This window comes from Cherax quadricarinatus, unplaced genomic scaffold, assembly GCF_038502225.1.
Source record: "Cherax quadricarinatus isolate ZL_2023a unplaced genomic scaffold, ASM3850222v1 Contig167, whole genome shotgun sequence".
In the NCBI taxonomy this organism is placed as follows: Eukaryota; Metazoa; Arthropoda; class Malacostraca; order Decapoda; family Parastacidae; genus Cherax; species Cherax quadricarinatus.
In genome coordinates, this window is record NW_027195193.1 from 257,708 (window position 1) to 285,314 (window position 27,607).

Below are 27,607 nucleotides of genomic sequence, written 5' to 3' on the forward strand. Positions count from 1 at the left end.
ACCATGGAAAGTACCTACACACACCATGGGAAGTACCTACACACTCGATAAAAAGTACCTACACCCTCCATGGAAAGTACCTACACATACCATGAAAAGTACCTACACACTCCATGGAAAGTGCCATTACACAACATGGAAAGTACCAACACACACCATGGAAAGTACCTACACACTCCATGGAAAGTACCTACACATACAATGGAAAGTGCCTACACACTCCATGGAAAGTACCTAAACACTCCATGGAAAGTACCTACACACACCATGGAAAGTACCTACACACACATCATGGAAAGTACCTACACACACCATGGAAAGTACCTACACACACCATGGAACTTAGCTACACACACATACCATGGAAGGTACCTACACACACCATGGAAAGTACCTGCATACTACATGGAAAGTACCTACACACACCATGGAAAGTGCCTACACACACCATGGAAAGCACCTACACACTCCATGGAAAGTACCTACACATACCATGAAAAGTACCTACACACTCCATGGAAAGTACCATTACACAACATGGAAAGTACCAACACACACCATGGAAAGTACCTACACACTCCATGGAAAGTACCTACACATGTGATCCATTGCAGAATCATGGGAAAGAGCTCATCAACTTTGGTCACAGGTCACCTGAACTTGCTAAGTGTTTCAATAATTTGGCCCAAATTACCGTCCATAAGCAATGCATTATTCTTAAGCCGATCGCATAAGACTTTATTGAATTATGAGCGAAAGAAAAGAAAAAAGTTTGAAGAAATTATGGCAATAAGTATCATTTTCGGGGATACTTAAAATTATTTAATATTGCAGTTTGAAGTTGATTTTTATCTATTATCTAAATATCTAAAGATAAACTAATTATTTACATACTATATATACATCCCACCTTGTAAATAATTTCCATATGGTTCCTTTTTTATTGAAAATGTTGTAAAATACCCACAAGTTGATGATTGAGACACATGTGCAACTGTTGGATAACTTTATTGTTGAAACGTTTCGCCTACCTATATATACCCCGTGTGTTCCTGTATTGTTTGTAATTGTTTATCAAAGCTCCTGGAGAGCGAAACGTTGCTACAACAAAATGTGGAATTAGTTGCACATGTGCCCTTTTAAGTAAGAGAACAATAAAGGTATAACGCGGTATTAGAGATCATCTTGTAAAAGTAATCTGATGTATTTCAGGGATAGAAAAAACCACAATGAGTAGTGGCCAAATGGAGAACACTAGCATTCTGGAGAGACTGCTACTATGTGACAGTACCGGCACATCCTATAGTAAAATCATCGACATCAAGTGACGACCAAATATCAGACTGGAGAACAGAAGCAGTCATTGATATCAAGTAGATAAATATGGTACTAAAAAGACAACCCTGAGGGACACCTTCAGTTTGGACAAAGTCAGGAGTAAATCATATTATTAACCCGGACACAGAAATGTCTCTCAGTCAAGAAATTCTTAAGGTAAAACGGCACGTAGTCTCGACGAACTAATGTGCTTGGGCCAAAATGTTATAAGATCAAGTAGTGTTTTACGTTTTTGCGAGATCAAAAAAAAAAAAAAGGCAGCAATAACCAAGTGCTTTCTTGCGAAGGCATTACGACCATGGGGATCTCAATGGAGTAACGGCTCGATAGTGGATTTGCACCTACAAATGACAATTGATGAAGAGAAAGACAATCAACCTTCTCCAAATACCACAAATGTTTATTTACCAGACGTTATAACAACTTCCAAACTGCACTAGTAAAAGCAATGGGTTGATAGGCAGATGCATCATCACCCGAAATACCTGGCTTATGAAAGCGTAGAACAATGACAGTTTTCAATGGACGAGGAAGAACCCCTTGCGACCAAATAATAATAAAGAAACCACTGAACGGATAGGGGTTTCAACCCATGGCGAGTGAATCTTAAAACTCTAGGCCAGTGTGTAAGGGGTACTCGGCCAGCAGATTCATCCATCTAGGTCGTACCCAACTGGCCAAGTGACTTGCTCACTGGCCTGGCTTATTAAGAGTCAGTCACCCGTTCTGTGGTTTCTTTGCAATCGTGTTATTATGGTTCCGAGATTATAGAGACGTAAGAGAATGACGTGGGCCATTTGATGTAAATGCTGAAACACAAATAGGAAAGTCATCAGTCCCAGCTGCCGACGGTCAGCAAGTGGTAAACGTTGACTCAAGTTCGCAAAGCAAAAAAAAAGTTTCATTAAATAATTCTCTATGCTAGAGGTAAAATCGAAAGGTACAAACTCTCTGGAAGTTTTGGAGGAAAGAAACTAGGGGCACAGACGGAGCTCTTGAGATATATGGACAAGTTATATATGCGCAAGTTAAACAAGTTCTGCAGTATGAGAGTATAGGGCCCAATCAATTAGTTTTAAATGTCAACATGAGCTAAGAAATCAGAAATTAGAATGGGAAGTAAGGAGCATGGGAAATTGATCGCTGACATGTAGATCTGGTGTACTCCAGACCAAGTAAAGTCAAGCGAAGTTGAAGAACAGCTATGCATAAAAGAATTTGAGTATGAGGGTCAAAATGAGTGAGGGAAATGGTATTTAAAACGTGGAGAGGAAGAGAAGTGAGAAAAGCTTCCAACTGACCCTCCCCCGAGGAAATGATGAGGATAAAAATCACTTAATAAAAGGAGAGGTGGATCTGGGAAGAAACCAGAAGAGCAACATCAAAAATAGATAATGGTCGAGAAAAAAGAAAGATACGAAGAGCCGACTGTAAACCACTTGTAATGCAAAAAAGTATGAATAAAAATCTGAAACTATGGTATATCGGAGATCAGAAGAAGTACACTTTCATTATATATCCTATCGGGACAAGGATCTGGTGATCACAATATAACAGCCTAAGATGGAGAGGACAACAGCGGAGCTCTATTTTAGTTCATGTAAACAGACACATAACGAAAAAAAACTTGGAGAGCAACTCCTTAACCTCTCCTCATTTACCTCTAAGTCTTCTAATATTCCACTGTAAGAAAATCATGATATGTGATTAGAAGTATAACAGTAACATTAAGATGGAATTGTTTACGGACTAGGAAGGTCTGTAAAGTCGACGTGTAGGAGAAGCGGGAAATTACGGGAACTCTGAGAAGAAAGATGTTATGTAGAATTAAATGTAGAAGGTGTGAATGTAAAGTTCTAGTAAGTGGGTCAGTGTCCATCACCGGTTTTGTCTCCTCAAAAAACACAGAGACGACTTGCTTCGTTTCAGCTGACAAGGAAAATGGAGGAAGCATGGTGTCAGAGCCAAATGGTGAAGACTTTGTAAAGAATGGAGAGACTTCGGTAGTTGTCAAAGAAAGGGAAGACAAAAAGAGGTTAGCAGTATACTGATGGGAAGAAACTTGAGTGGAAACAGGAGAGGGAGTGACTGTACGTGGGGACAGATGAACATCCACAATGGTAACTGATGTGGTATGAGGTAAAGGACTAGAGTAAGAAGCGGGAAAAGTAAAGTGTGGGGCAGAAGGAGTTTTGATCTTCGAAGATGTTTTAGAATTTGGAGATGTGGGAAGACCCTATCTATCACCCCTGTATGGGCATCAGTGCTTCTACCAGGTTTTACTGGTAATGAGTAGACATTATTATCTGAGGCATCATCCCCTTTTGTTCCATCTCCAGCAGTATCACTGTTTTGTACCTCTGTGAATTGAATAGCGTTGTCTTTACTTGTTTCATCACTACGGCCAATGTCTGCTTTTTTATTTCACTGTCCTCCAGGACAACACTAGCACCCTCAGCAGCACTGTCCTCTCGGACAGCACTGGCTCCCTCAGGAGCACTGTCCACCAGGACAACACGAGCACCCTCAGGAGCACTGTTCTCCAAGACAACACTACCCTCAGGAGCACTGTCGTCCAAGACAACACTACCCTCAGGAGCACTGTCGTCCTAGACAACACTACCCTCAGGAGCACTGTCGTCCAAGACAACACTACCCTCAGGAGCACTGTCGTCCAAGACAACACTACCCTCAGGAGCACTGTCGTCCAAGACAACACTACCCTCAGGAGCACTGTCGTCCTAGACAACACTACCCTCAGGAGCACTGTCGTCCAAGACAACACTACCCTCAGGAGCACTGTCGTCCAAGACAACACTACCCTCAGGAGCACTGTCGTCCAAGACAACACTACCCTCAGGAGCACTGTCGTCCAAGACAACACTACCCTCAGGAGCACTGTCGTCCAAGACAACACTACCCTCAGGAGCACTGTCGTCCAAGACAACACTACCCTCAGGAGCACTGTCGTCCAAGACAACACTACCCTCAGGAGCACTGTCGTCCAAGACAGCCCTGTCCAAACCACCCATCTTATTTTCCCAGCTGTCATACCATGCTCACAGAAGGATATCCTTAGGTGTTCTTGTCTTTTAATACAGATGTAATTTCCTCATACAGGTGTACCTAGTTTGGTCAGACCCAAAAGCATCTCTCTGAGTTTATATCAAGTGTGGTTATTGGTTTAAAATCCCTGCATATACCATGGGACCAATGACCATAGAAATTGAAGCAAACCAGGCCTGTTGTCGCCCCTTACCCTTTCTGCAGAGTGAGCGAGTGTATGGAGTCTTCCTCCACTACTTTGTCATCCAGGTCATTCTGCTTCATGACTACCCAGAGGATGAAAATGCATAAAAATATATACCCCCAGATCCCTGCGAATTATTTGTATTTTTAACATAAGGAAATAAACCATGGTCCTTATCCAGATCTTCTACGATTTTAGTAGCATTTTCATTCTTTACAGTAACTACCACATTCAAACTTTGGCTAAATTAAAATTACCTCTGCTGCCTTGGCGCTGCTTAGTAAGCAGTAAGGATTATGGGCCATCCACAACCTGGCAACTTCACCGTACTCGGTCACCTTCAAGGTTCTCCGGAAGAACTCTGAGATAAACAAAGGTAAAAAAAAAAATCATAATTTTTGACTGAAAAGCATTTTTATTGTTTTAAATAATATGGACATGGAAGCAAAGGTTCTAGCTATGAGAATATCATATAGAAAGAAATAAGATGCACATTATCATAAGTGGCAACAACTCATTATTAAATACCTAAACTCAGCCAAAAAAACGCCACTGAACAAAATCAAAATGGGGAAACCTCAGTATTTATATTCTATTATTCTTTTACCTTGGTATTTATGTATCAGGGAAGGTATCTTACCTGGTGGATCCACATAGAGGTACAGTGCATTACCCAGTATTGGAAGACCTTTGGGACCCGGGATCTGGTTCACCAGCCACACCTGACAACCAACAACAAAAGTCACAAACTCCGCTGATATTTATAATTTTCTTTTAATGAAGTAAACAGTTAATACATTTTATAGGCTGCAGATTCTCTCACATTTTAAATTACATAAATTTATTTATTTTAATATTTTTTTAGTTGAATCTCAGGCCTAATTAGGAACCAACAGGAACCACCACGTCAGAATTTACATACTAGTTATATAAGAACAAAAGAAGAGAGGAGCACTGCAGTAGGATTACTGGAACATGTCTGGCAAGGTCGGTTTGAGAACTTTCTCTTCAATCATTATACCCAAAAATGCCGAAAAACTTGGATACCAGTTTTATGTATAACTTTATTCAGTAAGACAAAGAATCAGCATATCACATGACCACGTCACTTGGTATGAAGGAGTGAGTTAACCTCATCAGGAAGGTATTAACTAACCTTCAATAATCTCGCTACTAGACTGACGTCGACTGTCTTGACTACTACTAAGAATTCTACAACCAAACGTTTTATAGAAATTTCCATTGACTTAAGCGCGAATTATCGTGCTGAAACTGATGTATCATTCAGACATGTTATAGTCTGGAAACAATTCACCAAAGTTTCATTCAACACTTCACGTTCTTACATAATTAGTTACACTTACACATTAGTTTGAAATTGTCGAAAAATGTTTTGCAGTCACAATCGAGTACATAACAAAACACAGCACTGCCAGTGTGGGATACACAGTTGTGGCAACTCACTCCAACCTACAGTAAGTTTCTACCCAACACCAGCATCTAGACATTTTATGTACTTGTTCCTTCTTGGCATGAAGGAGAAAGAACAGGTTTAATAATGCTTTTATTCACAGACATAACTTTGTAATTATAAGTTGAATAAGGTAATGATTAAACACTTAACTTATAACCAGTTATTAGTACCTTAATGTTAATTCTGTGACAAATTAATAAAATGACTGGCTAAGCATCATTCTTCTAAATCACATATAGTTGTCAATCAGAGTTTTATTGATGATTGAATAATATAAACGTACCCATTGAGAAATTGTTAAGCTTTTATTTTAATGCAGTCTTTACCAAGGCTCCGTTGAAGAAGTATTTTTAAATTAGAATTATGATCTGCTAACACAATTAAGCAAATATATTAAATAAATGATATGTTGGGTGTCCTTTCCATTAGCAATGCCATCTACAGAAAAATATTCAGGTTTGCAATGCATAATTAATTCAACCCTAAATTAACCAATTTGTACACAACACCCATATATAGGACACATGGAACCTATTACGACATATCAATCCTACTAGGACCATTAACCAGTTTCAGTATCCTATGAGCGGGTTACTTGTGGTCTCTGTCCCAGATTTCCACTTGGCCGACTTCATGGGACTGAGAAATTACCTGGGTGGGCTGAACTGGAATGATCTGACTATGGGTCAGGTAGGTTTTGATGGTTGCTGTTATGACGTTTTTCAGAGCATAGTTCTAGCTTTGGGGATTAATGTGGATGATTACAGAGCCATTGCTTGCTTCTGCAGTGTTTTGAAATCTGAGGTTAGAGTGTTGGAGGAGAAGGTCCTACTTCAAGAGGAAATTAGGAGGCTGAAGGTTCACCTCGATTGGAGTATGAGGTGGCTGGATTGGGTGAAGGAAATGAGGCTACCAGCAGTGAGGAGCAGTCCAGCACATGCTACAAGTGGCGAGTGGTTCCCAGTAATGATAGGAGCGTCAAAATAAGGAAAGTTTGGAGATAAAGTTTGAAGGAAGAAAATCGCTTCTCTGTTCCTCAGGATGAGTGTACTTCAGTGGTAAGTGAAGGTAAAGGCACTACCTCCCCTGCAAATAGAGGTAAGCGCATTTTTGTGGATGTCGACTCACAGGTAAGCTATATGGACCGTGGTTTCTGTAATAGGGATAAGAAGGTGAAACAGAGAGTGTGCTTCCCTGGAGTTGGTGTTGGTAACATAGTCAACTGGTTGGATAATATCATGTCAGGTAATGGGAACAAGTCCATTATCTGTCTCAGTGCTGGTGGAAATGATATCAGGAAGGGTAGGAGAGATGAGCTACTGGATAAGTATAGGTGAGCTATGGATTTAATTAGGTCTAAGGGAGGGGTCGCAATTATATGTAGCCTCTTGCCTAGAAGGGGAGCGGGGAGTGAATGGATGTCTAGGGCAATTGGTGTAAATTGCTGGCTAGACAGATACTGCAAGGAACTTTCAATCCCATTCATTGACAATTGGGTCAACTTTTATGGCAAACATGATATGTATGCAAGGGATGGGGTACATCTCCCTGGGGCAGGGGTGGTAGCATTTACCAGCTCGATCGAGAAAGCCATTGCTTACTTGTCTAGGATTTTAAACTGATAGAAGGTAGACGTATGGGTGTGTGTAGGAAGCAGTCAGGTTGCAGCATTAGGGCTGAAAACAGTAAATGTTTAAAGGATATTATTCATCATATAGTTACAAGTAAAGACAATGGAGCTGGTCAGCAAACAAAGGGAGTGTAAGAAATAAGATAGATGAGCTAAGATTTATTGCAAGTGCAAGAAACAGAAAATATTGCCATAACAGAGACCTGGTTCAATCTGAATGATACAGAATGATACTGAATGATACTGAATGCCACCTTCAAGGCTATAAATTATTCCACACTGATAGGGTCAACAAGAAAGGTGGAGGAGCGATGTATGTCACAGATAATTCGTAGGTTCGAGTCTCCTTCGGCCAGAGATCAGTGTTTGTGTATATTTCGCATGCTCTTGCGAATTCCTAGCATTGTTAAAATCTCTAGTTGATCGATGCATGCAGGGGATGAGATGAAAAGCTGTAAGCCTTCTCCCTGAAAGCTGGCTGCCTTGGATCAACGTCTAGCGCGAGCTGGGCGCCAAGGTATTGGTCCAGTGTGGTGAGAATGGTAAAGCACTGCGTACCTTGTTCCAAGGTTCGTAGGTTCGAGTCTCCTTCGGCCAGAGATCAGTGTTTGTGTGTGTGTGTGTGTGTGTGTGTGTAATATATATATATATATATATATATATATATATATATATATATATATATATATATATATATATATATATATATATATATATATATATATATATATATGTATATTAATGTAAATATATATAATATATATATATATAAATATATATATATAGAGAAGTACCACCTCTATGGCTGGAATGGGGACCCTCATCCTCAGAGAAGACAATAAACGTACCTCAGAGAAAACTCAAGGTTCTCCCCGGAGCTGTTTGAATATTTTCTTCTCCTACCACCCCCTATATATTTTTTATTCTATGTGAACATTTATTAATAAACAAAATACATTTACAGAAAAATATATATATATATATATATATATATATATATATATATATATATATATATATATATATATATATATATATATATATATTGTAGGTAGCAGGTTGGTAGACAGCAACCGCCCAGGGAGGTACTACCGTCCTGCCAAGTGAGTGTAAAACGAAAGCCTGTAATTGTTTTACATGATGGTAGGATTGCTGGTGTCGTTTGTCTGTCTCATAAATATGCAAAATTACAGGTATGTCTTGCCACTTCTACTAACACTTAGGTCACACTACACATACGTGTACAAGCATACATATACACACTCCTCTGGGTTTTCTTCTATTTTCTTTCTAATTCTTGTTCTTGTTTATTTCCTCTTATCTCCATGGGGAAGTGGAACAGAATTCTTCCTCTGTAAGCCATGCGTGTCGTAAGAGGCGACTAAAATGCCGGGAGCAAGGGGCTAGTAACCCCTTCTCCTGTATATATTAATAAATATAAAAGGAGAAACTTTAGTTTTTTCTTTTGGGCCACCCTGCCTCGGTGGGATATGGCTGGTATGTTGAAAGAAGAATATATATATATATATATATATATATATATGTGTATACATATATATATATATATATATATATATATATATATATATATATATATATATATATATATATGTAAAACTGGTTAATTAGCAAGAACTCATTTAAAATTAAGTCCTTTCTGAAATTTTCTCTTATACGTTTAAAGATATATTTTTTTCATTAATGTTAATATAAAAGTTTTTGATTTTGCACCAAAAGAATCTTAGAAAACTTACCCAACCTTATTATAAGAAGAACAATTTATTTTAACCTAACCCAACTAAATATGTTTTAAATACGTTTACAATAATTTAGTACTAAACAAACACAATCAATATATTTTTTTCGTTAGGTTCAGAATGATTTTGGCGAAATTATTGCATACACAAATTTTCACTTGTCCTATATGGCAAGATGAGCGTTGCTATTTAAGCCAAGATCGCAAGTTCTGCCTATTCGGCACGACATATATATACATATATATATATATATATATATATATATATATATATATATATATATATATATATATATATATATATATATATATATATATATAATGTCGTGCCGAATATGTAAAACTGGTCAATTAGCAAGAACTCATTTAAAATTAAGTCCTTTCTAAAATTTTCTCTTATACGTTTAAAGATATATTTTTTTCATTAATGTTGATGCAAAAATTTATAATTTTGCACCAAAAGGAACTTAGAAAACTTACCTAACCTTATTATAACAAGCGCAATTTATTTTAGCCTAACCCAACTAAATATATTTTAGATTTGTTTACAATAATTTAATACTAAACAAACACAGTGAAATATATTTTTTTCGTTAGGTTCAGAATGATTTTGGCGAAATTATTGCATAAACAAATTTTCACTTGTCCTATATGGCAAGATGAGCGTTGCTATTTAAGCCAAGATCGCAAGTTCTGCCTATTCGGCACGACATATATATATATATATATATATATATATATATATATATATATATATATATATATATATATATATATATATATATATATATATATATATATATATATATATATATATATATATACGTATATACTATATATACTATATAGTTTGGACGAATTGCTATTCCATTCCCTCGTGAGGATAAGTGCCTCCGCACATATCCTCATTATTTTCTCTTCAGTTGAAGTCACACCTAGGAAATTGTCCACTTAAAACTGTTAACTCATTGATTCACTCACTGGACTTCTGAAAGTTTGAGACGAGCATTTATAGTCCCCTGAAGTAGACACGGATCAGATGAAGAGCCAAATAGTATACTCCTAACGTGGAAAGTTTTTGTAAGGTAAAGTGGATCACTAGGATTATCAGGCTACAAGAAACGGGTATAGTCCCGGTCTGCCTCCTGCAAATTCTCTCTTTGGAAAGCATAATTCTTTACCATGAAGTTTAGTCGGTTGTCTCCTAATTTTTCTCTCAACGACGGTTCTGTCATTAAACATTCATTCAGGCTTGATATATCCTTACTACCTTAGCACTGTAATTGAAAACTACTTTCAAGGGAGTCGTTTCAATTCTTTTTTTTTTTAACTTTGTGGTGCGGTAAGCAGTGACCATTAATTTTAGCCTGATCAGGAGGTACCTCTTCAATGAACTTATTCCTTACTTGTTCACAAATTATTTTATTGTAATCGGTCAATAAATCTTAACTCGTGGAGCTGTGTCTTAATTGTCCAGAAGCCATCCTATAATTTGTAGGCAGTTCCTGATGATTCAGCTTCCACGATACCAGTATTGTTGATGTTCATATTTAACAGACTTCAGATATTCCTTGGTAAAAGAATCATTTGGACTTCCATCATCCACATTAATTCCCATGGTATCCGTCTCCCATAATTAATATACTGGTTCATCATCATCCTCTTTCATTAGTAAGAGAGACACAGTGACCACATTTACTGACTCGCCTAGTGATTCATTACTAGAGCCGGGAAGCCTACCTTACACACAATGGCTTCCTGCTGTTTTTAAGAGTCGCACCACATTTTCTACCAATACCCTTGACGAATGAGGCATAATAATCACTCCGTATTAAAATATTTATTGGCCCTACTGAGTCATTATTCACAGAAGACGGTGCCAATTCTAACCCATTCTGTCAATTTATTGGGCATACCATCAGGTAAATTCACTAAGCCCAATTGTAGATATTTTCTTTAGCAGCCTATCCACGATGACTAAATTAATACGTTTCCTCTCACTGCCGAGGCCGACATGAATATACACTGTGTCATACAGCTGGAATTCTTTCTCTGATGAAAATCCAGACAGTTTCAAATTTTCGGTATTTCCATTTTGCACAGTCATGCCTTTAAGGCAATTACTTTTTATAAATGTGCGCTGAGATCCTTCGTCAAACAAAGCACTTAAATTTTTTGATTGATTCCTTTAGTCCAATACAGGCAAGGCTACTTCAGCAATTCTATGATCATTGCCATTTGGTGCTAATTTTACATTAATAACAGCTGTGCCAGAGTTATCATCATTATCATTATACAATCCCTGGCATATTACAATATGAAGTCTTCCCTGCTGACACCTAATAACAATTATTTAATTTAGCATAGCTATCCTTCACATTATGATTGCCCAAACACCTGATATACCTGTTATGTTCCTCCAATTTATCCACCCTAGCATTCCAGCAAACATATGCATTCCAGTTTCTTGAGGAATGAGTTCCTTAGGAAAAAAGACAATCACGTTTTTTGCCTCATTTACCTATTATTAAGAAGGCTACCCTCATTTAAGTACTTATTCCTCTTAATTTTCCGTGGTGAACCTTTATTCCTGGTTCCTGCCATTTAAGAACATATGAAAGAAGGGACAGTGCAGCAGACCTATTGGCCCATGCAAGGCAGGTCCAAGTCACCTCCCGGCTTAAACCAATGATCCACATAGTCAGTTCAAGTCACATCCATTTAAGAAAGGAGCACGGCTAGTCAGATCCAACTCACACCCACTCATGTATTTATCCGTCCTATTTTTAAAACTTCACAAGGTCTTAGATTATATGACGGTACTTGCGAGTTTGTTCCACTCATCCAAAACTCTATTACCAAACCAGTACTTTCATATAGCATTCATGAATATGATTTTTTCCTACTTAAAATTATTGCTTAGAGTCCTGTCTTGGATAAATATTTTCTATCACGCAATATACATTCTCTTTAATTATCTCTGTTTTCCATTTATACACCTCAGTCATATCGCCCCTAATTCTACGCCTTTCTAGATAGCGCAGATTCAGGGCCCTCAGTCTATCCTCATAGGGAAGATTTCTAATACATGGGATCAATTTTGTCATCCTCCATGCCACATATCAACTAAATAATGCAGATCTTAATACTACTGATTGCAAAAAGGATTTAGGAGTTCTGGTTAGCAGTAATCTAAAACCAAGACAACAGTGCATAAGTGTTCTCAATAAAGCAAACAGAATCCTTGGCTTTATATAAAGGAGGATAAATAACAGGATTTCTCAGGTTGTTCTTCAACTCTATCCTTAGTTAGGCCTCAGTCTGTCTTCAGAGGGAAGATTTCTAATACATGGGATCAATTTTGTCATCCGCCTTTATACGTTTTCCAGTGCATTTATATCCATTCTGTAATTCGGTGACCAGAACAGTGCAGCATAATCTAGATGAGACCTAATTATGCATGTAGAGAGCTGAAGAGCAACCTGAGAAGTCCTGTTATTTATTGAGAACATTTATACACTGTTGTCTTGGTTTCAGATTACTGCTAACTTGAACTCCTAAATCCTTTTAGCAAAAACTAATCTTAAGATCTACATTATTTAGTTGATATGTGGCATGGTTATTTTCTTGTCCAATGTTTAGAACTTTTCATTCATCTATACTAAACTGCGTCTGCCACTTCTCCGACCACTGCATCAGTCTAATCAAATCTTCCTGAAGTGCTCTAATGTCTTCATTAGAATGAATTAGGTGATCTATTTTGGTATCATCAACAAACTTGCTTATATCTCTATTTATTCCCATATCAATGCGTTTATATAAATTGTGAACAACAAAGGGCCCGTCACTAACCTCAGTGGAGCACCACTCGTGACGCACCCCCACTGATTTCTCCCCATTGCCGCAAACATTCTGCTGCCTATCTGTCAACCATGCCTCTACCCAGGAAAAACATTCTTCTTTTATTCTGTGTGCCTTAATTTTCCTCAAAAGCCTCTGATGTGGAACTCTAACAAAAGCCTTACTGAAGTCCATATACACAATATCATATTCATTACCATGATCAACCTCCTCAAATACCTTGCTGAAAATTGTTAGTAAATTCATAAGGCAGCAACGCCCCTTTGTAAAACTGCTGAAATTCATTAATCAATTTATGCCTTTCAAGATGGCTACGAAATGCCTCGGCAGTTATTGAATCTATAATTTTTTTTCACTATGGAGGTAAAGCTTATTGGTCCATCATTCAAAGCAAAGGACCTGTCACCTGCTTTGTATATAGATAGGTGTTGCATTTGCCATTTTCCATTTGTCTGGCACTATGCCAATTTGTAGTGATATGTTGAAAAGAATAGCTAAAGGTTTGCTAAGCTCCTCTTTGCATTCTTTTAAAACCCTTGCAAACAGTTCAACAGGGCCTGGGGATTCTCTGTTTGTCTGAGGACCATGTCACAAGTTACCCAAATCGTGCATAGTTTATTATCGTCCTGTTCTTCATATTTATTATTTCTGGAATTTCGCTAATATCGTGCGTAAAAACTGAAAGGAAATAAGAGTTAAAAATTTCACATATTTCCTTATCACTGTCAGTGATCTGATCTGAGTAACTTTTAAATGGGCCTGTTTTGCACTAATCTTACTTCTCATTGTCTGCATCGCTCTTGGGCTGTGTAGACCCCCTTGCCTGACGCTCCTCAGTAACCTGACAGCAGTGGTACGAGGAGGTGTTGTTGTGTCTCTGTTGACACCGCTGGGAAATTACTGGTGTTGAGATGGCGGTTTGTTATCGCAGACGCGTTAATACTATTGGTATTGAACTGCTTCGAGGTGCGATTACACCTAGTTCAGCTCAAATACTCTTACCCAAGATAATCAGGGAGACATACGGCATACAAGATAGTGAATTGTATGGGGTAGCGCTGAACGGAGCGCATAGAGTATTTGTGAAACTGCTTGCTGCGACAGTTTATGAATCGGTGGTTACGCGCTTTCAAGATGTGTGTTTTGACGTTACTCCTGCTGTGCGTGTGAGACTGGTGGACGTGTCTCGATATTATACCTGGATAAAGTTGAGGAATGTCCCCTTCGAGGCAAACGAAGCTGACATCAGAAACGTATTTGAGAAATATGGAACTGTGCATTCTGCCCAGCAGGGTAAGTGGATAATGGGTGCCTACACAGGTATGCCGGAAGGTACATTCAGCTTTAAGATGACGTTGCGCCAACCCATACCGTCATATGTGTATCTTCAAGATTTTAGGACACAGGTAATGGTTTTATATCCTGGACAGCGGCGAGTATGTGGAGAGTATGACCACATAGCGGCGGCATGCGAAAAGAACAGACGCGTGACCAAACCTGTGCAAGAAGACGTAGCCCCAGTCACACGTGATGAAGGTGAGCATCGTTCGTCAGAGGAAGGGCGTGGTCGTTTGTGGAGTGAGATGGTGGAACAGGCTTTTCGAAATGAGAGTGAGTCCTTCCCTCAGCTGCCTGCACCTGAGTCGTTGCCGATACCATCTACTGGATTGGTACCCCGGCATGACGTGTTGAGTATTGGTCGAGAGACGAATGTCGGTGAGGATTTAGACGAAGTTTTAAGGACCTTGTCACCGCAAGTGGTGGAAGCTCCGTCTCCGGAAGACGTAGCTGGAGACTTTCCGAGTCCGGATTGTCAACAATATGAGACTCCGCAGAAGGACGACGAGACTGGGACATCGGGAGACTTCATACCTCATTGTGAGGTGGATGTTGAGGTACACCGTGAGGCTTCCTCGGATCTTGTCATGGAGAATAAGAACGTTACCAGGAAACGGGCAGCTACGTCAGATTCGGATGACGTACTGACGCCGGCACAGAGGACTGGGAAAAAAACTAAGAGGATGGGTGAGGGGAGGGGTGGGGAGGGGGGGGGGGTCATGAGGGACGCCATCGCAAGAAGGGAGGCGAATGGGAAGGTACTGTAAAGAAGACACATAGACGTAACAAATCAAGTGGTGAACCACGGGAGGAGAAGAGGAAAGGGTGGAAAATATAACAGGCCTTAGGTGTATGACTGCTAATGTTAACGGTTTGTGTACTAGACTAAAGAGAGATTGGTTGAGCAGTTTTCTTAGCAAACATAGAATTGATGTTCTCTTCCTTCAAGAACACAATTTCAAAGAAGGAGAAGTGTTGCAGGTTGCAGATTATACAGTACTGACCCTGCCAACTATCCGTTTGAAAGGTGGTGTGGGTCTTTTAATAAAAGAGACGAGCCCGTTTGTGTTGCAGAGATGTGAGGGGGGTGGGGGGAGGGTGTTGCAGAGATGTGAGGGGGGTGGGGGGAGGGTGTTGCAGAGATGTGAGGGGGGTGGGGGGAGGGTGTTGCGAGTGGATGGGACTTGGATGGGAAAGCGTGTATCCTTGGTAAGTGTCTATGCCCCTGCGGAGAATGACACGAAGGTTCGAACGGATTTTGTGTGTGAGGACCTTGTTTATTTTTTGCGTGGTCTTCCGGAAGTAGCGATAGTGGGGGGTGACTGGAACTGTGTCATAAGGGCGGCTGACGTCGAACCCAAAGGGGCTGGGCATGTGTCTGCACCTCTCAGAGATTTGTTGAGGGATGTTAAGTTAAGAGATGTGTTTGGGGGAAGGGTGTGGGAAACAGAACATACTTTTATCAGAAGGGGATATGCTGCAAGGTTAGACAGAGTGTATATTTAACAGGGTGTAGTTGTATAGTCTTTTAATACGGTGGAGACGGTCTTGTCAGATCATAGGGCAGTAGTAGTGGAGGTAGGGTGGGAGGGAATGGCCGAAATTTATAAGAATTATTGGAAATTAAATATTAGTGTGTTAAGTGATGAGGAAGGGTTAGAAGGTTTTTCTATGCTGTGGAATGAGTTTTCAAGGGAAGCTCAGGAGGTGGAAGACATTGTAACGTGGTGGACTCGGTGGCAAAGGAAAGGATAAAGTCCTTTTATGTGAGGGAGGGTAGGCGTATAAACACTTTAAAATATGGGTTAGCGAATTATTTAGAGGATCGATTACGAAGTTGTTATGGGCAGGGATCGGTTAGTGGTGTTTACCCCATGGACGAGATTGTAGACATAAAAGAGAGCTTGCGAACGTTGCATAATGAGCGGTTTCAAGCGGTGAGGGTGCAAGCAGGATTAGAAGAAGTTTTGTGGGGAGATAGGCCATCCGCGTGTGTGTTGAGACAAAAGCAAAAGCAGGCGCTGACGGCAATCCCGAGCTTGGAGGTAAATGAGACGATGGGAATCCATAGAGCAGGTCAAGTGATACGAAACACAAAAGCTATGAGTGCATATGCGGATACATGGTATAAAAAACACTGGACTAGTAGTGGCGTGGATGAAGTGGAATTAAGTAAGGTGTGCACGTATGCTAAGTGCATTTTGGGTCACAGTGATAGGAAGGCATTGGGTGGGGTTATTACTGAGGAGGAAATTGAAATTGCTTTACACGGAATGAGGAAGGGCAAGTCCCCGGGTATTGATGGTTTACCGGTAGAATTTTATTTGCAGCATTGGGAGTTGATTGGGAAGTTCTTGGTAAGATTATTAAATTGTATGAAGGAGAAGGGTACGTTAGGGGATAAGCAGAATACGGCAGTTGTGGTGTTGGTCCCGAAAGGCAAAGGGCAGCCAAACCTTGGGAAGTATAGGGCGATATCGTTGCTCTGTGCAGACTATAAGGTTTTCGCAAAAATTTTGGGTAATAGGGTAAAATGCGTGGTGGGGAGGGTTGTTTCGCCATCGCAGTATGGGTTGCCGGGCAGGTCGATGTTAGAAGGTCACGGGCTTATAAGAAGTTTTGTGGAGTCAAAGGGGGAAGGGGAGGGGGCGGCTTTACTGGCCTTGGACTGGCGAGCCGCCTATGATAGAGTGGAAAGGGGTGCACTGCAGAGTATTCTTCGGAGACAGGGTTATGGAGAAGAAATAGTTGGGTGGGTAAACACTCTGTATAAGGGGGCAAGGATGAGGGTACAAATAAATGGGTGTATGGGGACGGACTTTGAGATGGGTAGAGGTTTAAGACAAGGGTGCCCTATGTCACAGATCTTATTTGCATGTTTTCAGGATCCCTTTTACAGGATGGTTGAGAGCACAGTTAGTTCCCGGGGTGGGGGTGGGGTAGGGGAAGGGGATTGTTGGCCGGCATTAATAGGTTATGTGGATGATACGACTGTTTTGGTGTGTGAACGAATGTCTATGAAAGGGTTGGAAGATGTTGTGCGTGTGTTTGAACGTGCCACGGGTATGAAGGTAAATAGTGAAAAGTCGATGATCATGGGGTTGGGTACCTGGAAAGAGGGTGGAATGGTGAGCTGTAACGTGGTTAACACAACTGCGATGTCATTAAAGATTTGCGGTATTATTTATAGAGACGATTTGGATGTGGCGCGGGAGGAAAATTCAGTAAGGACGTTGGAAAAGGTCATTGGTCGTCTGGGTGTTTTGAGGCCCCAACATCTCACTCTGGCCCAACGTGTGATTGTTGTTAACGTTTTATTGTATAGTAAGGTGTGGCACGTTGCGGCTGTATTCCCAATTACAGGAACAGCGATCAATGGAATATTGAGAATAGTATTTACCTTTTTGTGGGGATCGAGGTGTGATTGGTTAAAACGTGAGGTTGTTATGTTACCTGTACGTCGAGGAGGTTTAGGATTGTTGGACTTAAAGCGTAGGGTGAAATGTGTTTTTCTAAAGTGGGAGGTTTGGCGTGTGGGTGTGATGGCGGGAAATATGGACCAAGTATATACGAGGGTGAAAAAGTGGTATAGGGGAATGGAGTTAAGGGAATGTGAGATTGTACTACGAGCTTTGTTGATGGTAAAGGAATGGAGGAACATTCGCATAAGGGTTTTAAGTAGGTTACTAGGGGGTACGTGCGCAGCTCCAGTAGAAGGTTTGTTCCCCATGTACTCGTGGGAAAATATATGGCTCCGATTTAGCAAGTTGAAATTACGGCCTAGGGTGCGTGAAGTCATGTTTCGTTTTTTACATGGTATATTGCCGTCAGGGGCAATACTACGATCCAGAAGAGTCGTGGTGGGAGGCGGGTGTGGGTTTTGTGGTGGGGAAGACACGGCTTTTCACGTTGTCTATTTTTGCGAAGGTTTAGAAGATGTCAGGAGTTGGTTGGGTAGGGTGGTACAGAGGATGGGAGGCAGAGGAGTGCAGGTCCTGCGTGCGTTAAGTCTCGACATCGGTGGATTATATTATCGTGGATTACATTTATATTTCGTGGGTAATGCGGGGAAAAGGGGTCAGTGAGGTGAGAAGGCGTGTCCTTGCAATAACGTTTTATCGTACAATGTGTAGGAATAGGGAATTGTATGGGAGGAGGTGGGATAAGGGTTTTTCGGACGGTTATAAAAGGCTCACTCTTGAAACCCTTGTGAATCTGTGATAAATATACGGGCATGCCGAATAAGTTGTGTAGGTCAGTGGGCAATAGCTGGCTCGTCTCTTGGGGGGAAGGATGTGAGTTGCGTGAATATGAGTTTGGGCATGAATGTTTTTTAGTTGTTATGGATGTGTGGTTGTGGATTCAGGGGTTAGGGTTACTTATTGTACCTTTGTGTACAAAATGACTGGGGTGCCTTTACATATTTGTTATGTTTTTGATGCTTCCTTTGTGTAAAGACTCGTTGTATTCTTGAGTCACTAGTTTTCTTAGTTTTGTTTTTGATTGTGTTATGGAGGTTCAGATATTTGGGCATATGAGCGTGCATATATATGTGTATATGTATGTATGTGTATGTGCATATATATGTATATATGTATATATATATATGTATGTGTATATATATATATATATATATATATATATATATATATATATATATATATATATATGTATATATGTATATATATATATGTATGTGTATATATGCATGTTTTATCCCTTCCCTGTTACTGTTCAATTAGTCTGTGAGTCACCAAAGTATTAAAGGGATATAACACATGTACATTACCCTGAGTTATCCAATTGTATCCTATAAATATGTAGCAACATTATGATTTTTGTTTGTGATTCAAACGTAGTTCATAAAAAAAAAAAAAAAAAAAAAAAAAAAAAAAAAAAAAAAAAAAATCTTACTTCTATATACCTGAAAGAAACCTTTTAGGATAGTCTTCGAATCCCTTGTCACTTTAGCCTCATAAATTCTTTTAGCTTTTCTTATTCCCTTTTTTATTTCCCTCTTTAAGTGAATATATTGATTTCTTAGCTTGACGTGTTTCAATATTATTTTTATTATGTGATGAATAATTGCAATTAACATAATTTATTTCTTCTGTTTATGGAGCTTGACATTGTAATGAGATACATCAAAATCATTCCTTGTTACATCATTTAAATTATTTGCCTGATTGTTTTGTAATTGGACAATTAACGCTTGAATACCTACTCTTATTTCCTCCAAAGAGAAGTATTTTTCATGGTACTTATTAGATAACACTCTACAGTCTTAGTAGTCAATTTATTTTGCACACTACTACTCAATATTCAGTCTGATCCGTCCAGATCATTTGTTACTTAAGGTTTTAAGTGTGCTTTCAAATCTGACTCTAAATTGCTGCAAATATTTGTAATTGTGCTCTGGAGTTACTAGGTTCAACCTACTCTGTTCTAAATAACCGTGGGTGACCGCCAGCAGATCCACTGCTTCTGTGCAACTATTGTCAACTTTTGGAAAACCTTTTATTATTATTTGAGCATCACTTTTTACGTGTCCTTTTAAGGTAAATTAATTTGGTGACGTATAGAAAATAATTCCTGTTATGTTCAGCCTCCTTGAATACAAACCAGGATTTTTCCAAGCTTAGGTTAGGTTAGGTAAGGTTCGTCAGGAAACAGGACAAATGTTTCCTGACGCGGGTCTTAGTCAGATGATGACCCGCCTTTAGAGCTTTTGGTCATCTGACCGAGGCCTTCCGCTGGCTTACCGGTCCACCCCTTTAAAAATTATGGTCATTTATAACCATTGTTTTTTTTTTTTTTTTTTTTTTTTTTTTTGTTTTTTTTTTTTTTTTTTTTCCCAAGCTGTCTCCTGAATTAAATGTGGGTAGAGACAGTTCTGGAAGTTTGGGGAAGAGACATCTCATTCACATTACTAGGATGGCCAACTGCATTGTTTATGCTCATTAATTTAATAAAATAATTTAATAAAATATTTTCTCCTCTAGATCATAATATTGGTTGATAAATAATTCCATTTCTTGTTCATCTACACAATTTCTCAGCAGAATGACTTCACGTTTTTCATACACTAATTTGCATGAGTCATCTATTTTCTAATGAATCTAAATATAGATTTAAATCAACAATGTTCATTATTTCGTCAGATATTAGTTCCAAGCACTTATTACATGTCCTGGTTATACGACCTTTCCTTGCTTTCAAAGACACTTCTATTGTTTTAATATCCAAGGGTTTACCATTTACATTAATGTTGTTAGTTCTCTGTGGTTCTTATTTGGATTTGAACTTGAACATAAATTAATACTATTTTACACACAAATTATACAGTGATGCACTTTATAAAAGTCATTATTACAAATTCCTTGAAAAATCCTAGCCAAATTTTCTGGCATAGCAAATTAATATATATGGCAATTACAGTTCTATTCCCATCTGGGCTAAGCAACTTTAAGGCAATAATGATCGTACCTATATTTGGGCAATGCAATTCCACAATTATATTATTAATATTATTAATTACATAATAATTACACAATTATTTAAACAATTAACATTAAATAATGATTTTATTGTGGACCATTCTCTTTTCAGTCATACAATGTACATTATTATGTTGTAATTAATTTTTGCAGACACAAATAAATAACATCTTTCCAGTCAAGTCACATTTATATATTTAATTTACTTGATCTTTACTGATCACCTCCGGTTCAGAAGGACCAACGACTTTTGTGAGAAATTATGAGGATAAATTTTTACAAGTACAATTTTGAGTTAACACTTCACCCACATAACTCTGGAGAATTCTAAACACATCTAAAATGATAATTCACTTATTTTTATTTTTGAAACATGTGGGACTTTAAAAACAATAGGGAGCTTATAATGTCTCTTCTTCGAGAGGGACAGTATCACACATATTGCAGGGAAATTATCATAATTATCACGCTACTATTGCTTTCCATATGTTGACACTATTTCAGATTCTGCTCCAAAATATAAGTTATATGAATGGTTTTAACAAATAATTCAAAGGTAAACTCTAATGTTATGGCATTATCAACACAAAATATTCCTGCTTAGAGAGCAGTTGACTCTTTCCCAGTAACCTTTGTACATTAAAATTTATTTTCTTTAAAAAGATGTTGTACTTTTTAGATTAGATTAGATTAGATTTCGCTCGGATTTTTAACCCCGGAGGGTTAGCCACCCAGGATAACCCAAGAAAGTCAGTGCGTCATCGAGGACTGTCTAACTTATTTCCATTGGGGTCCTTAATCTTGTCCCCCAGGATGCGACCCACACCAGTCGACTAACACCCAGGTACCTATTTGCTGCTAGGTGAACAGGACAACAGGTGTAAGGAAACGTGTCGAAATGTTTCCACCCGCCGGGAATCGAACCCGGGCCCTCCGTGTGTGAAGCGGGAGCTTTAGCCACCAGGCCACCGGGCCACAATACTCTGCTGTCTACACATTTAATTATCATAGCTACAATACGTGTCCGCATTTTTGAGAGCTTGCGAAGTTCCAGTAGGACAAATAGGCTATTGGGAAAACTACCGTTCAACAACACATGCCAACACTGATGCCCAGAACTTCACCATGAATCACGAAATCGTAATGACACGATTGCAAACAAACCATACTACGGGCGGGGATAGAACCCGCGATCAGAGAGTCTCAAAACTCCAGACCGTCGCGTTAGCCAGTGGCTAAGGCGACGGTCTGGAGTTTCGAGGCTCTCAGATCGCGGGTTCTATCCCCGCCCGTGATATGGTTTCACCATGAATCATTCACTGTGTTTGCCAGTCAGTCAAAACCTGTAGTTCTGGCCACTGTGGAGTTTTTGTACATTATTAGAGACAAACTTTCATTGTGTAATATTGAACGGTTAGTTGAGTACTTTGATTTTAGCTTCTTAGGTTTTTATGTATATTTTATCATGAGTGGATATTGCATTTATATATATGACTTTTAGATATTCTTGGAACTTATGGCTTTTTGATGGCACAGGCAACAACTTGGATAAGTGGATGACCCTAAGAATACTGGACATGACAATAGGCCTACTAGCCTATGCTAGACAGGTGCAACTTACACCCAACAACAACCACAAATGTAGGTGTCCAACTTATTTAATACTACTCAAAGTTTTTGCTACTTTTTACCTCAGCTATGTCGATTTTTACAGATTTTGACCAAAATTTGGGCAAATATTCACCCCAGTGGCATTCCACTAGTAACGATTCCCCCATTCCAAATTCTTCAAATTTATGACGACTCTTGTGGACCATGCCTCGGCCCCGGAGACAATTTCTCCTATACCGTATACGACTGCTTTCTTCATTAGCTATTTGTGTGAAACTCTTATCATAGGCAATACTGAAATCTATATACTCAGTATCACATTCTTTATCATGATCTGCTTTTTCAAATGTCATGGTGAAAAATGCTAATAAATTCGTAAGACAAGAATGCCTCACTGATTCCCTTCCAGTCTTTAGTGAGTTTGATTGAGAGTCATTCATTACGACTTTTCTGAACATAGTGACAATGACATTAAAAAAACAAGAACTAGATCTCCAATCCTATTATTGCCAATGAGGGAATTCTGCTGTAAAAGAAGTGCAATTGACATCTCTGAATTCACCTGAAGAAAACAGGTTATAACATTCATATTAAGACAAACACAGCTTATTAACTGAGCACTGTTTTCACTCATACACGAATCTACAGGTTCGATAGTTCTTTTTCCTCCAGCCTCCATGAAGACTTTTTCAGCTTGGAAGGTGAACCTTGTTATTGTCGCCTGGTGTCTTAATCCTATAATAGCTCTATTGTTTTTTGTCTTTCCTTAATAACGGCTCCTTGTATTGAAAGTCTGTTATTTTCCCAGTATATACACGAAGTTACTTTAGTTATGAAAGAGATATGTTCGTCCATTTTGTTTTTATTTTATCATGGAGATTCTGCTCTATAATGGTAACCATTTTAAAACATCAGTAGCATGAGAGGTAGCAAAACAAAGGTGTGCGCCAATGTATTTATTATAATTACTCCTTTATGGCGCACATCATGTTGACATACTGTCTATGGCTACCTGTCTAATCGGGCATTTGACAGCCGATAAGTGGGATTACAAGTGCTCTTCATCTTGGGACACTAACCATTATTAAATGATGGTAATCTAGCCAAACCTAATCTAACCTAAATAAAGTAAATAGAAAAAATTGCTGAATAAGTTAGGAGAAACTTGAATGTGATGAATATACTGATGAATATGTCACCAACAGTGATATATTGACTATAAACAGTCGTGATTCATATTTCTTAAAATTTTCAAGGGTATATTTAGGCACATAATTATTGACATACAAAGAATTTGCATAACCGTTTTTCTCGAAATAAGATGATCTTCAGGTGTTCTGAAACATCAAAAATAGTTGGTGATTTGTTTCAAGACAGGTGATTCCTGTCACCTACCAGCTCGACACCATATTAAGCTATGTAACAACACCTACAACCTCCTGTACTCACTGTCTTTTGTCTCTTGAAGTACCACACCATTGTGATGGTAACCAAGACAGTGATGACCAAGTAGGTGATTATTCCTGTATCCCAAGCCAGCCACTCGCTCCTCACCCACAACATTGTACAATCTCCTGTAAATGAAATCATAGTTGTAGAGTGAATCAAAGTACAACATATACACAAGTTCACTCACACTACGGGTACTAGTTAATTCACTAGATAAAAAAAGTCATGGATCTGGTCATAAAATGACCCATTCAGTAATGCGTACTGAAGAAAACACTTCAACACTTAACGTTTAAAACTGAGAAGATGCCTAAGCTGCATTAACCCATTAAACGTTCCATCTATATCGTACGATGCATTAACTATCGAAGGTTAATGCCATTCAGAATTGTTACGTTTTAATCAGAAGACAGCGCTACACCCTTATAATTCATATATCACTTGTCAAATGAGAGGTTTTCAAATTTTATATAGACAAGGGCAAGATAATAATCGTTATTTCTACAAGTACAAGTTACAACTATAACAGATCCAACTGACATCGCTGGTATACTATAAAGAAAGTCCCAGGTCATGCAAGGCATTTCTGGCAACTTAGGTTAATCTTTTACCTCAGGATGCGACCCACAACAGGCGACTTACACTCAGGTACCTACTTACTGCTTGGTGAACTGAAGCAGCAGGAGTAAGGAAACATACCCAACGTTTCACCCGTGCTGGATATTGATCCCGGACTCTCAGTGTGTGAACTGAGGACACTATCAACCAAGCGACGAGTAGTTCCTCATTAGCATCAAGGGAAAAATAAAGCAGTAAGGTAAAATATTACCATACAATTTCGAAGTTAAATGTGGCAAAATGTCTGATCACAAAAGATTTTCTCGAGTAATCACATGGAATAAAAAAAATGAAAATGGCTTATGTAGCACTATGCAGAGGGCACCATGCAGAGGGCACCATGCAGAGGGCACCATGCAGAGGGCACCATGCAGAGGGCACCATGCAGAGGGCACCATGCAGAGGGCACCATGCAGAGGGCACCATGCAGAGGGCACCATGAACAGGGCACCATGAACAGGGCACCATGTAGAGGGCACCATGCAGAGGGCACCATGCACTGGGCACCATGCACAGGGCACCATGCACAGGGCACCATGCACAGGGCACCATGCACAGGGCACCATGAACAGGGCACCATGCACAGGGCACCATGCACAGGGCACCATGAACAGGGCACCATGCAGAGGGCGCTATGCACAGGGTACCATGCAGAGGGCACCATGCAGAGGGCACCATGCACTGGGCACCATGCACAGGGCACCATGCACAGGGCACCATGCACGGAAATAGTCCCATGAATCTTATCCAAAATTCATTAAACACGCATTCAAATCTTGAAGCCAATAGAATAAGGCGTTCTGGAGCAATAGATGAAAATTCGTGACAAAATAAAGGAAAATATTGGTACAGGATGTGCCGAAAAGTAGGAAAACCTCTCCTCTTTAAATATCAAAACGCCTTCAATCCCCGGATTCCTCTTCAAGGGGGGCTCCTTGGCGTGGTGAAGAGGCTCTTGGTCTGAGGAATTAGACCTGTCAGTCTACTTCCTCAGACCGAATCTAATTACCCCCCAATCCCCCGTTCCCTATCCCATCCTTCCCTTTTTCCTTTCCTCCTCCTCCTCCCCACCCCTCCCTTTTGCCCTTCCTTTTTGGCCATTTTTTTTTTTTTTTTTTTTCACAGGCACGCTAGTTTCTAGGTAGGAGAAAGGGTACCGGGGTCCATCCCATTCCGTTGAGGTTCTTGGCGGTGGCGTAGTTTGCCGTGGAATCTGGATTGCCTGGGGATGTCCTGATCCCTCTCAGGTATCCTGGAGGGTGGCTTTGGGTGTCTCTCGGGCGACGGGTGTATCTCTGGAAGCCACCTTTCGGATTCCGGGGGTGGTGGCCGAAGGAGGTATGCTTTGTGGCGGATTTCCGGCCGCCCTCTCTTTTGTCCACCGAGGTAGCTCGGCAGATGTGAGGTTGCTATCCCGGATTGCCGGTTTACCGGCATGATGGGTAGGGTATGGCATGGGTTCCATGCCGCATCTGCGCTACTTGCGGTGCTGAGGTCCTCTTGGGCGCGGAAGGAGATTTCTGGCCCTTTCATTCCTCCTAGGAACTATCCCTCCCCAGTCCCCCCTTTTTTATTCTTTTTTTTATTTTTATTTTCTTTTCTTCTTTCTTTTTTTTTCTTAAAAACAAAAAGAAAGAAGTAACCTAACCATGGCAGCCCTAGTCCATGATCCTGCTACCCCCGGGCCCCTTCTTGATACCGCACCCCGTTCTGACCCTGCCTCATCTTTGGACCACTCTTCGGACACTCCTCATGACTCTGTACCTCTTGCCGGTGCTGTTTCCTCACCCGCTTCAGGTACTGAGGCCTCGACTGACTCCTTCGATTTATCTGACCTTCGCTCTCCTCTGACTATGCTTCCGGCCTCTCCCTCTACGGTGCGGCAATTTTCGAATCGCCGGCCCATTCCACGTCGGACCAACTCTGGTCCCACGCCTAAACGACAACGACAATTACCTGCTGATGACACTTCTCCACCTTCTCGTTCTTCTCAGAAAAGATCGACACGTCCTTCACTACCTTTCCACGCTCAGTTTCAGACTGCACAATGGACTATATTCTTCACTTTACGACCGACTTCCTCTACTGCCTATCTTTCTGACCACAGTATTGGCAAGGCACTCCTACGGCATGTTGGTAAAGATATTTCTTTTCATGCTCTTAAGAGCGGTACGCGCATCATCACCGTACAGAATGCTACCCAGGCTCATGAGCTTTCTCGTCTTTCCCATATCGATACTGTTCCTGTAACTATTGAAAAGCATCATTCCCTCAATTCTTGTAGTGGTACCGTCATTCTGCCCCATACCATAGTTCAACAAAATTTCCAGACATGTGGCACTGACATTCTTGAACAACTGGAACTCCAAGATCTCCCAATCCTCAAGGTAGACACTTACGTTCTTCCTGCCCACGGGCGGAGATGATACCCTAGCAATGTGGCTCGTTTAACTTTTGACAGCCGTGAACTCCCATCCTCAGTTTATGTAGTAGGACATCGGTTACAAGTTCAAAAGGTGATCCCTACACCGCAACAGTGTAGAAATTGCTGGCGATTTGGCCATCCAGCGAAATATTGCAGATCTATCGCCGAATGCCCAGTCTGTGGTGCCGATGACCATTCTAATACGTCTTGCAATCGACCTCCCTCTTGCCTTAATTGTCATGAGGCTCACCCTTCGTACTCTCGCCGTTGTCTAGTCTACTTAAACGAGCGGGAAATCCGTTACCTCAAAGAGGCAGAAGGTCTCCCTTATGCCATGGCAGTTTCTCATCTCCGCCTCCA

At 40.0% G+C, this 27,607-nt stretch overlaps 1 protein-coding gene across 1 annotated transcript in view; it reads right to left on the reverse strand.

Annotated features, from left to right (window-relative positions):
- Positions 1-24,360, reverse strand: part of LOC128692288 (cytochrome P450 4C1) — a 209,561-nt gene extending 185,201 nt beyond the window's left edge. The window contains exons 1-3 of the mRNA XM_070080134.1: positions 24,205-24,360; positions 5,229-5,310; positions 4,846-4,949 (exon numbers count right to left, since the gene is read on the reverse strand). Coding sequence (XP_069936235.1) covers positions 4,846-4,949; positions 5,229-5,310; positions 24,205-24,345 — 327 coding nt within the window. The 5' untranslated portion in view covers positions 24,346-24,360. The remainder of the gene's footprint in view (positions 1-4,845; positions 4,950-5,228; positions 5,311-24,204) is intronic.
- Between the last annotated feature and the right edge of the window lie 3,247 nt (positions 24,361-27,607).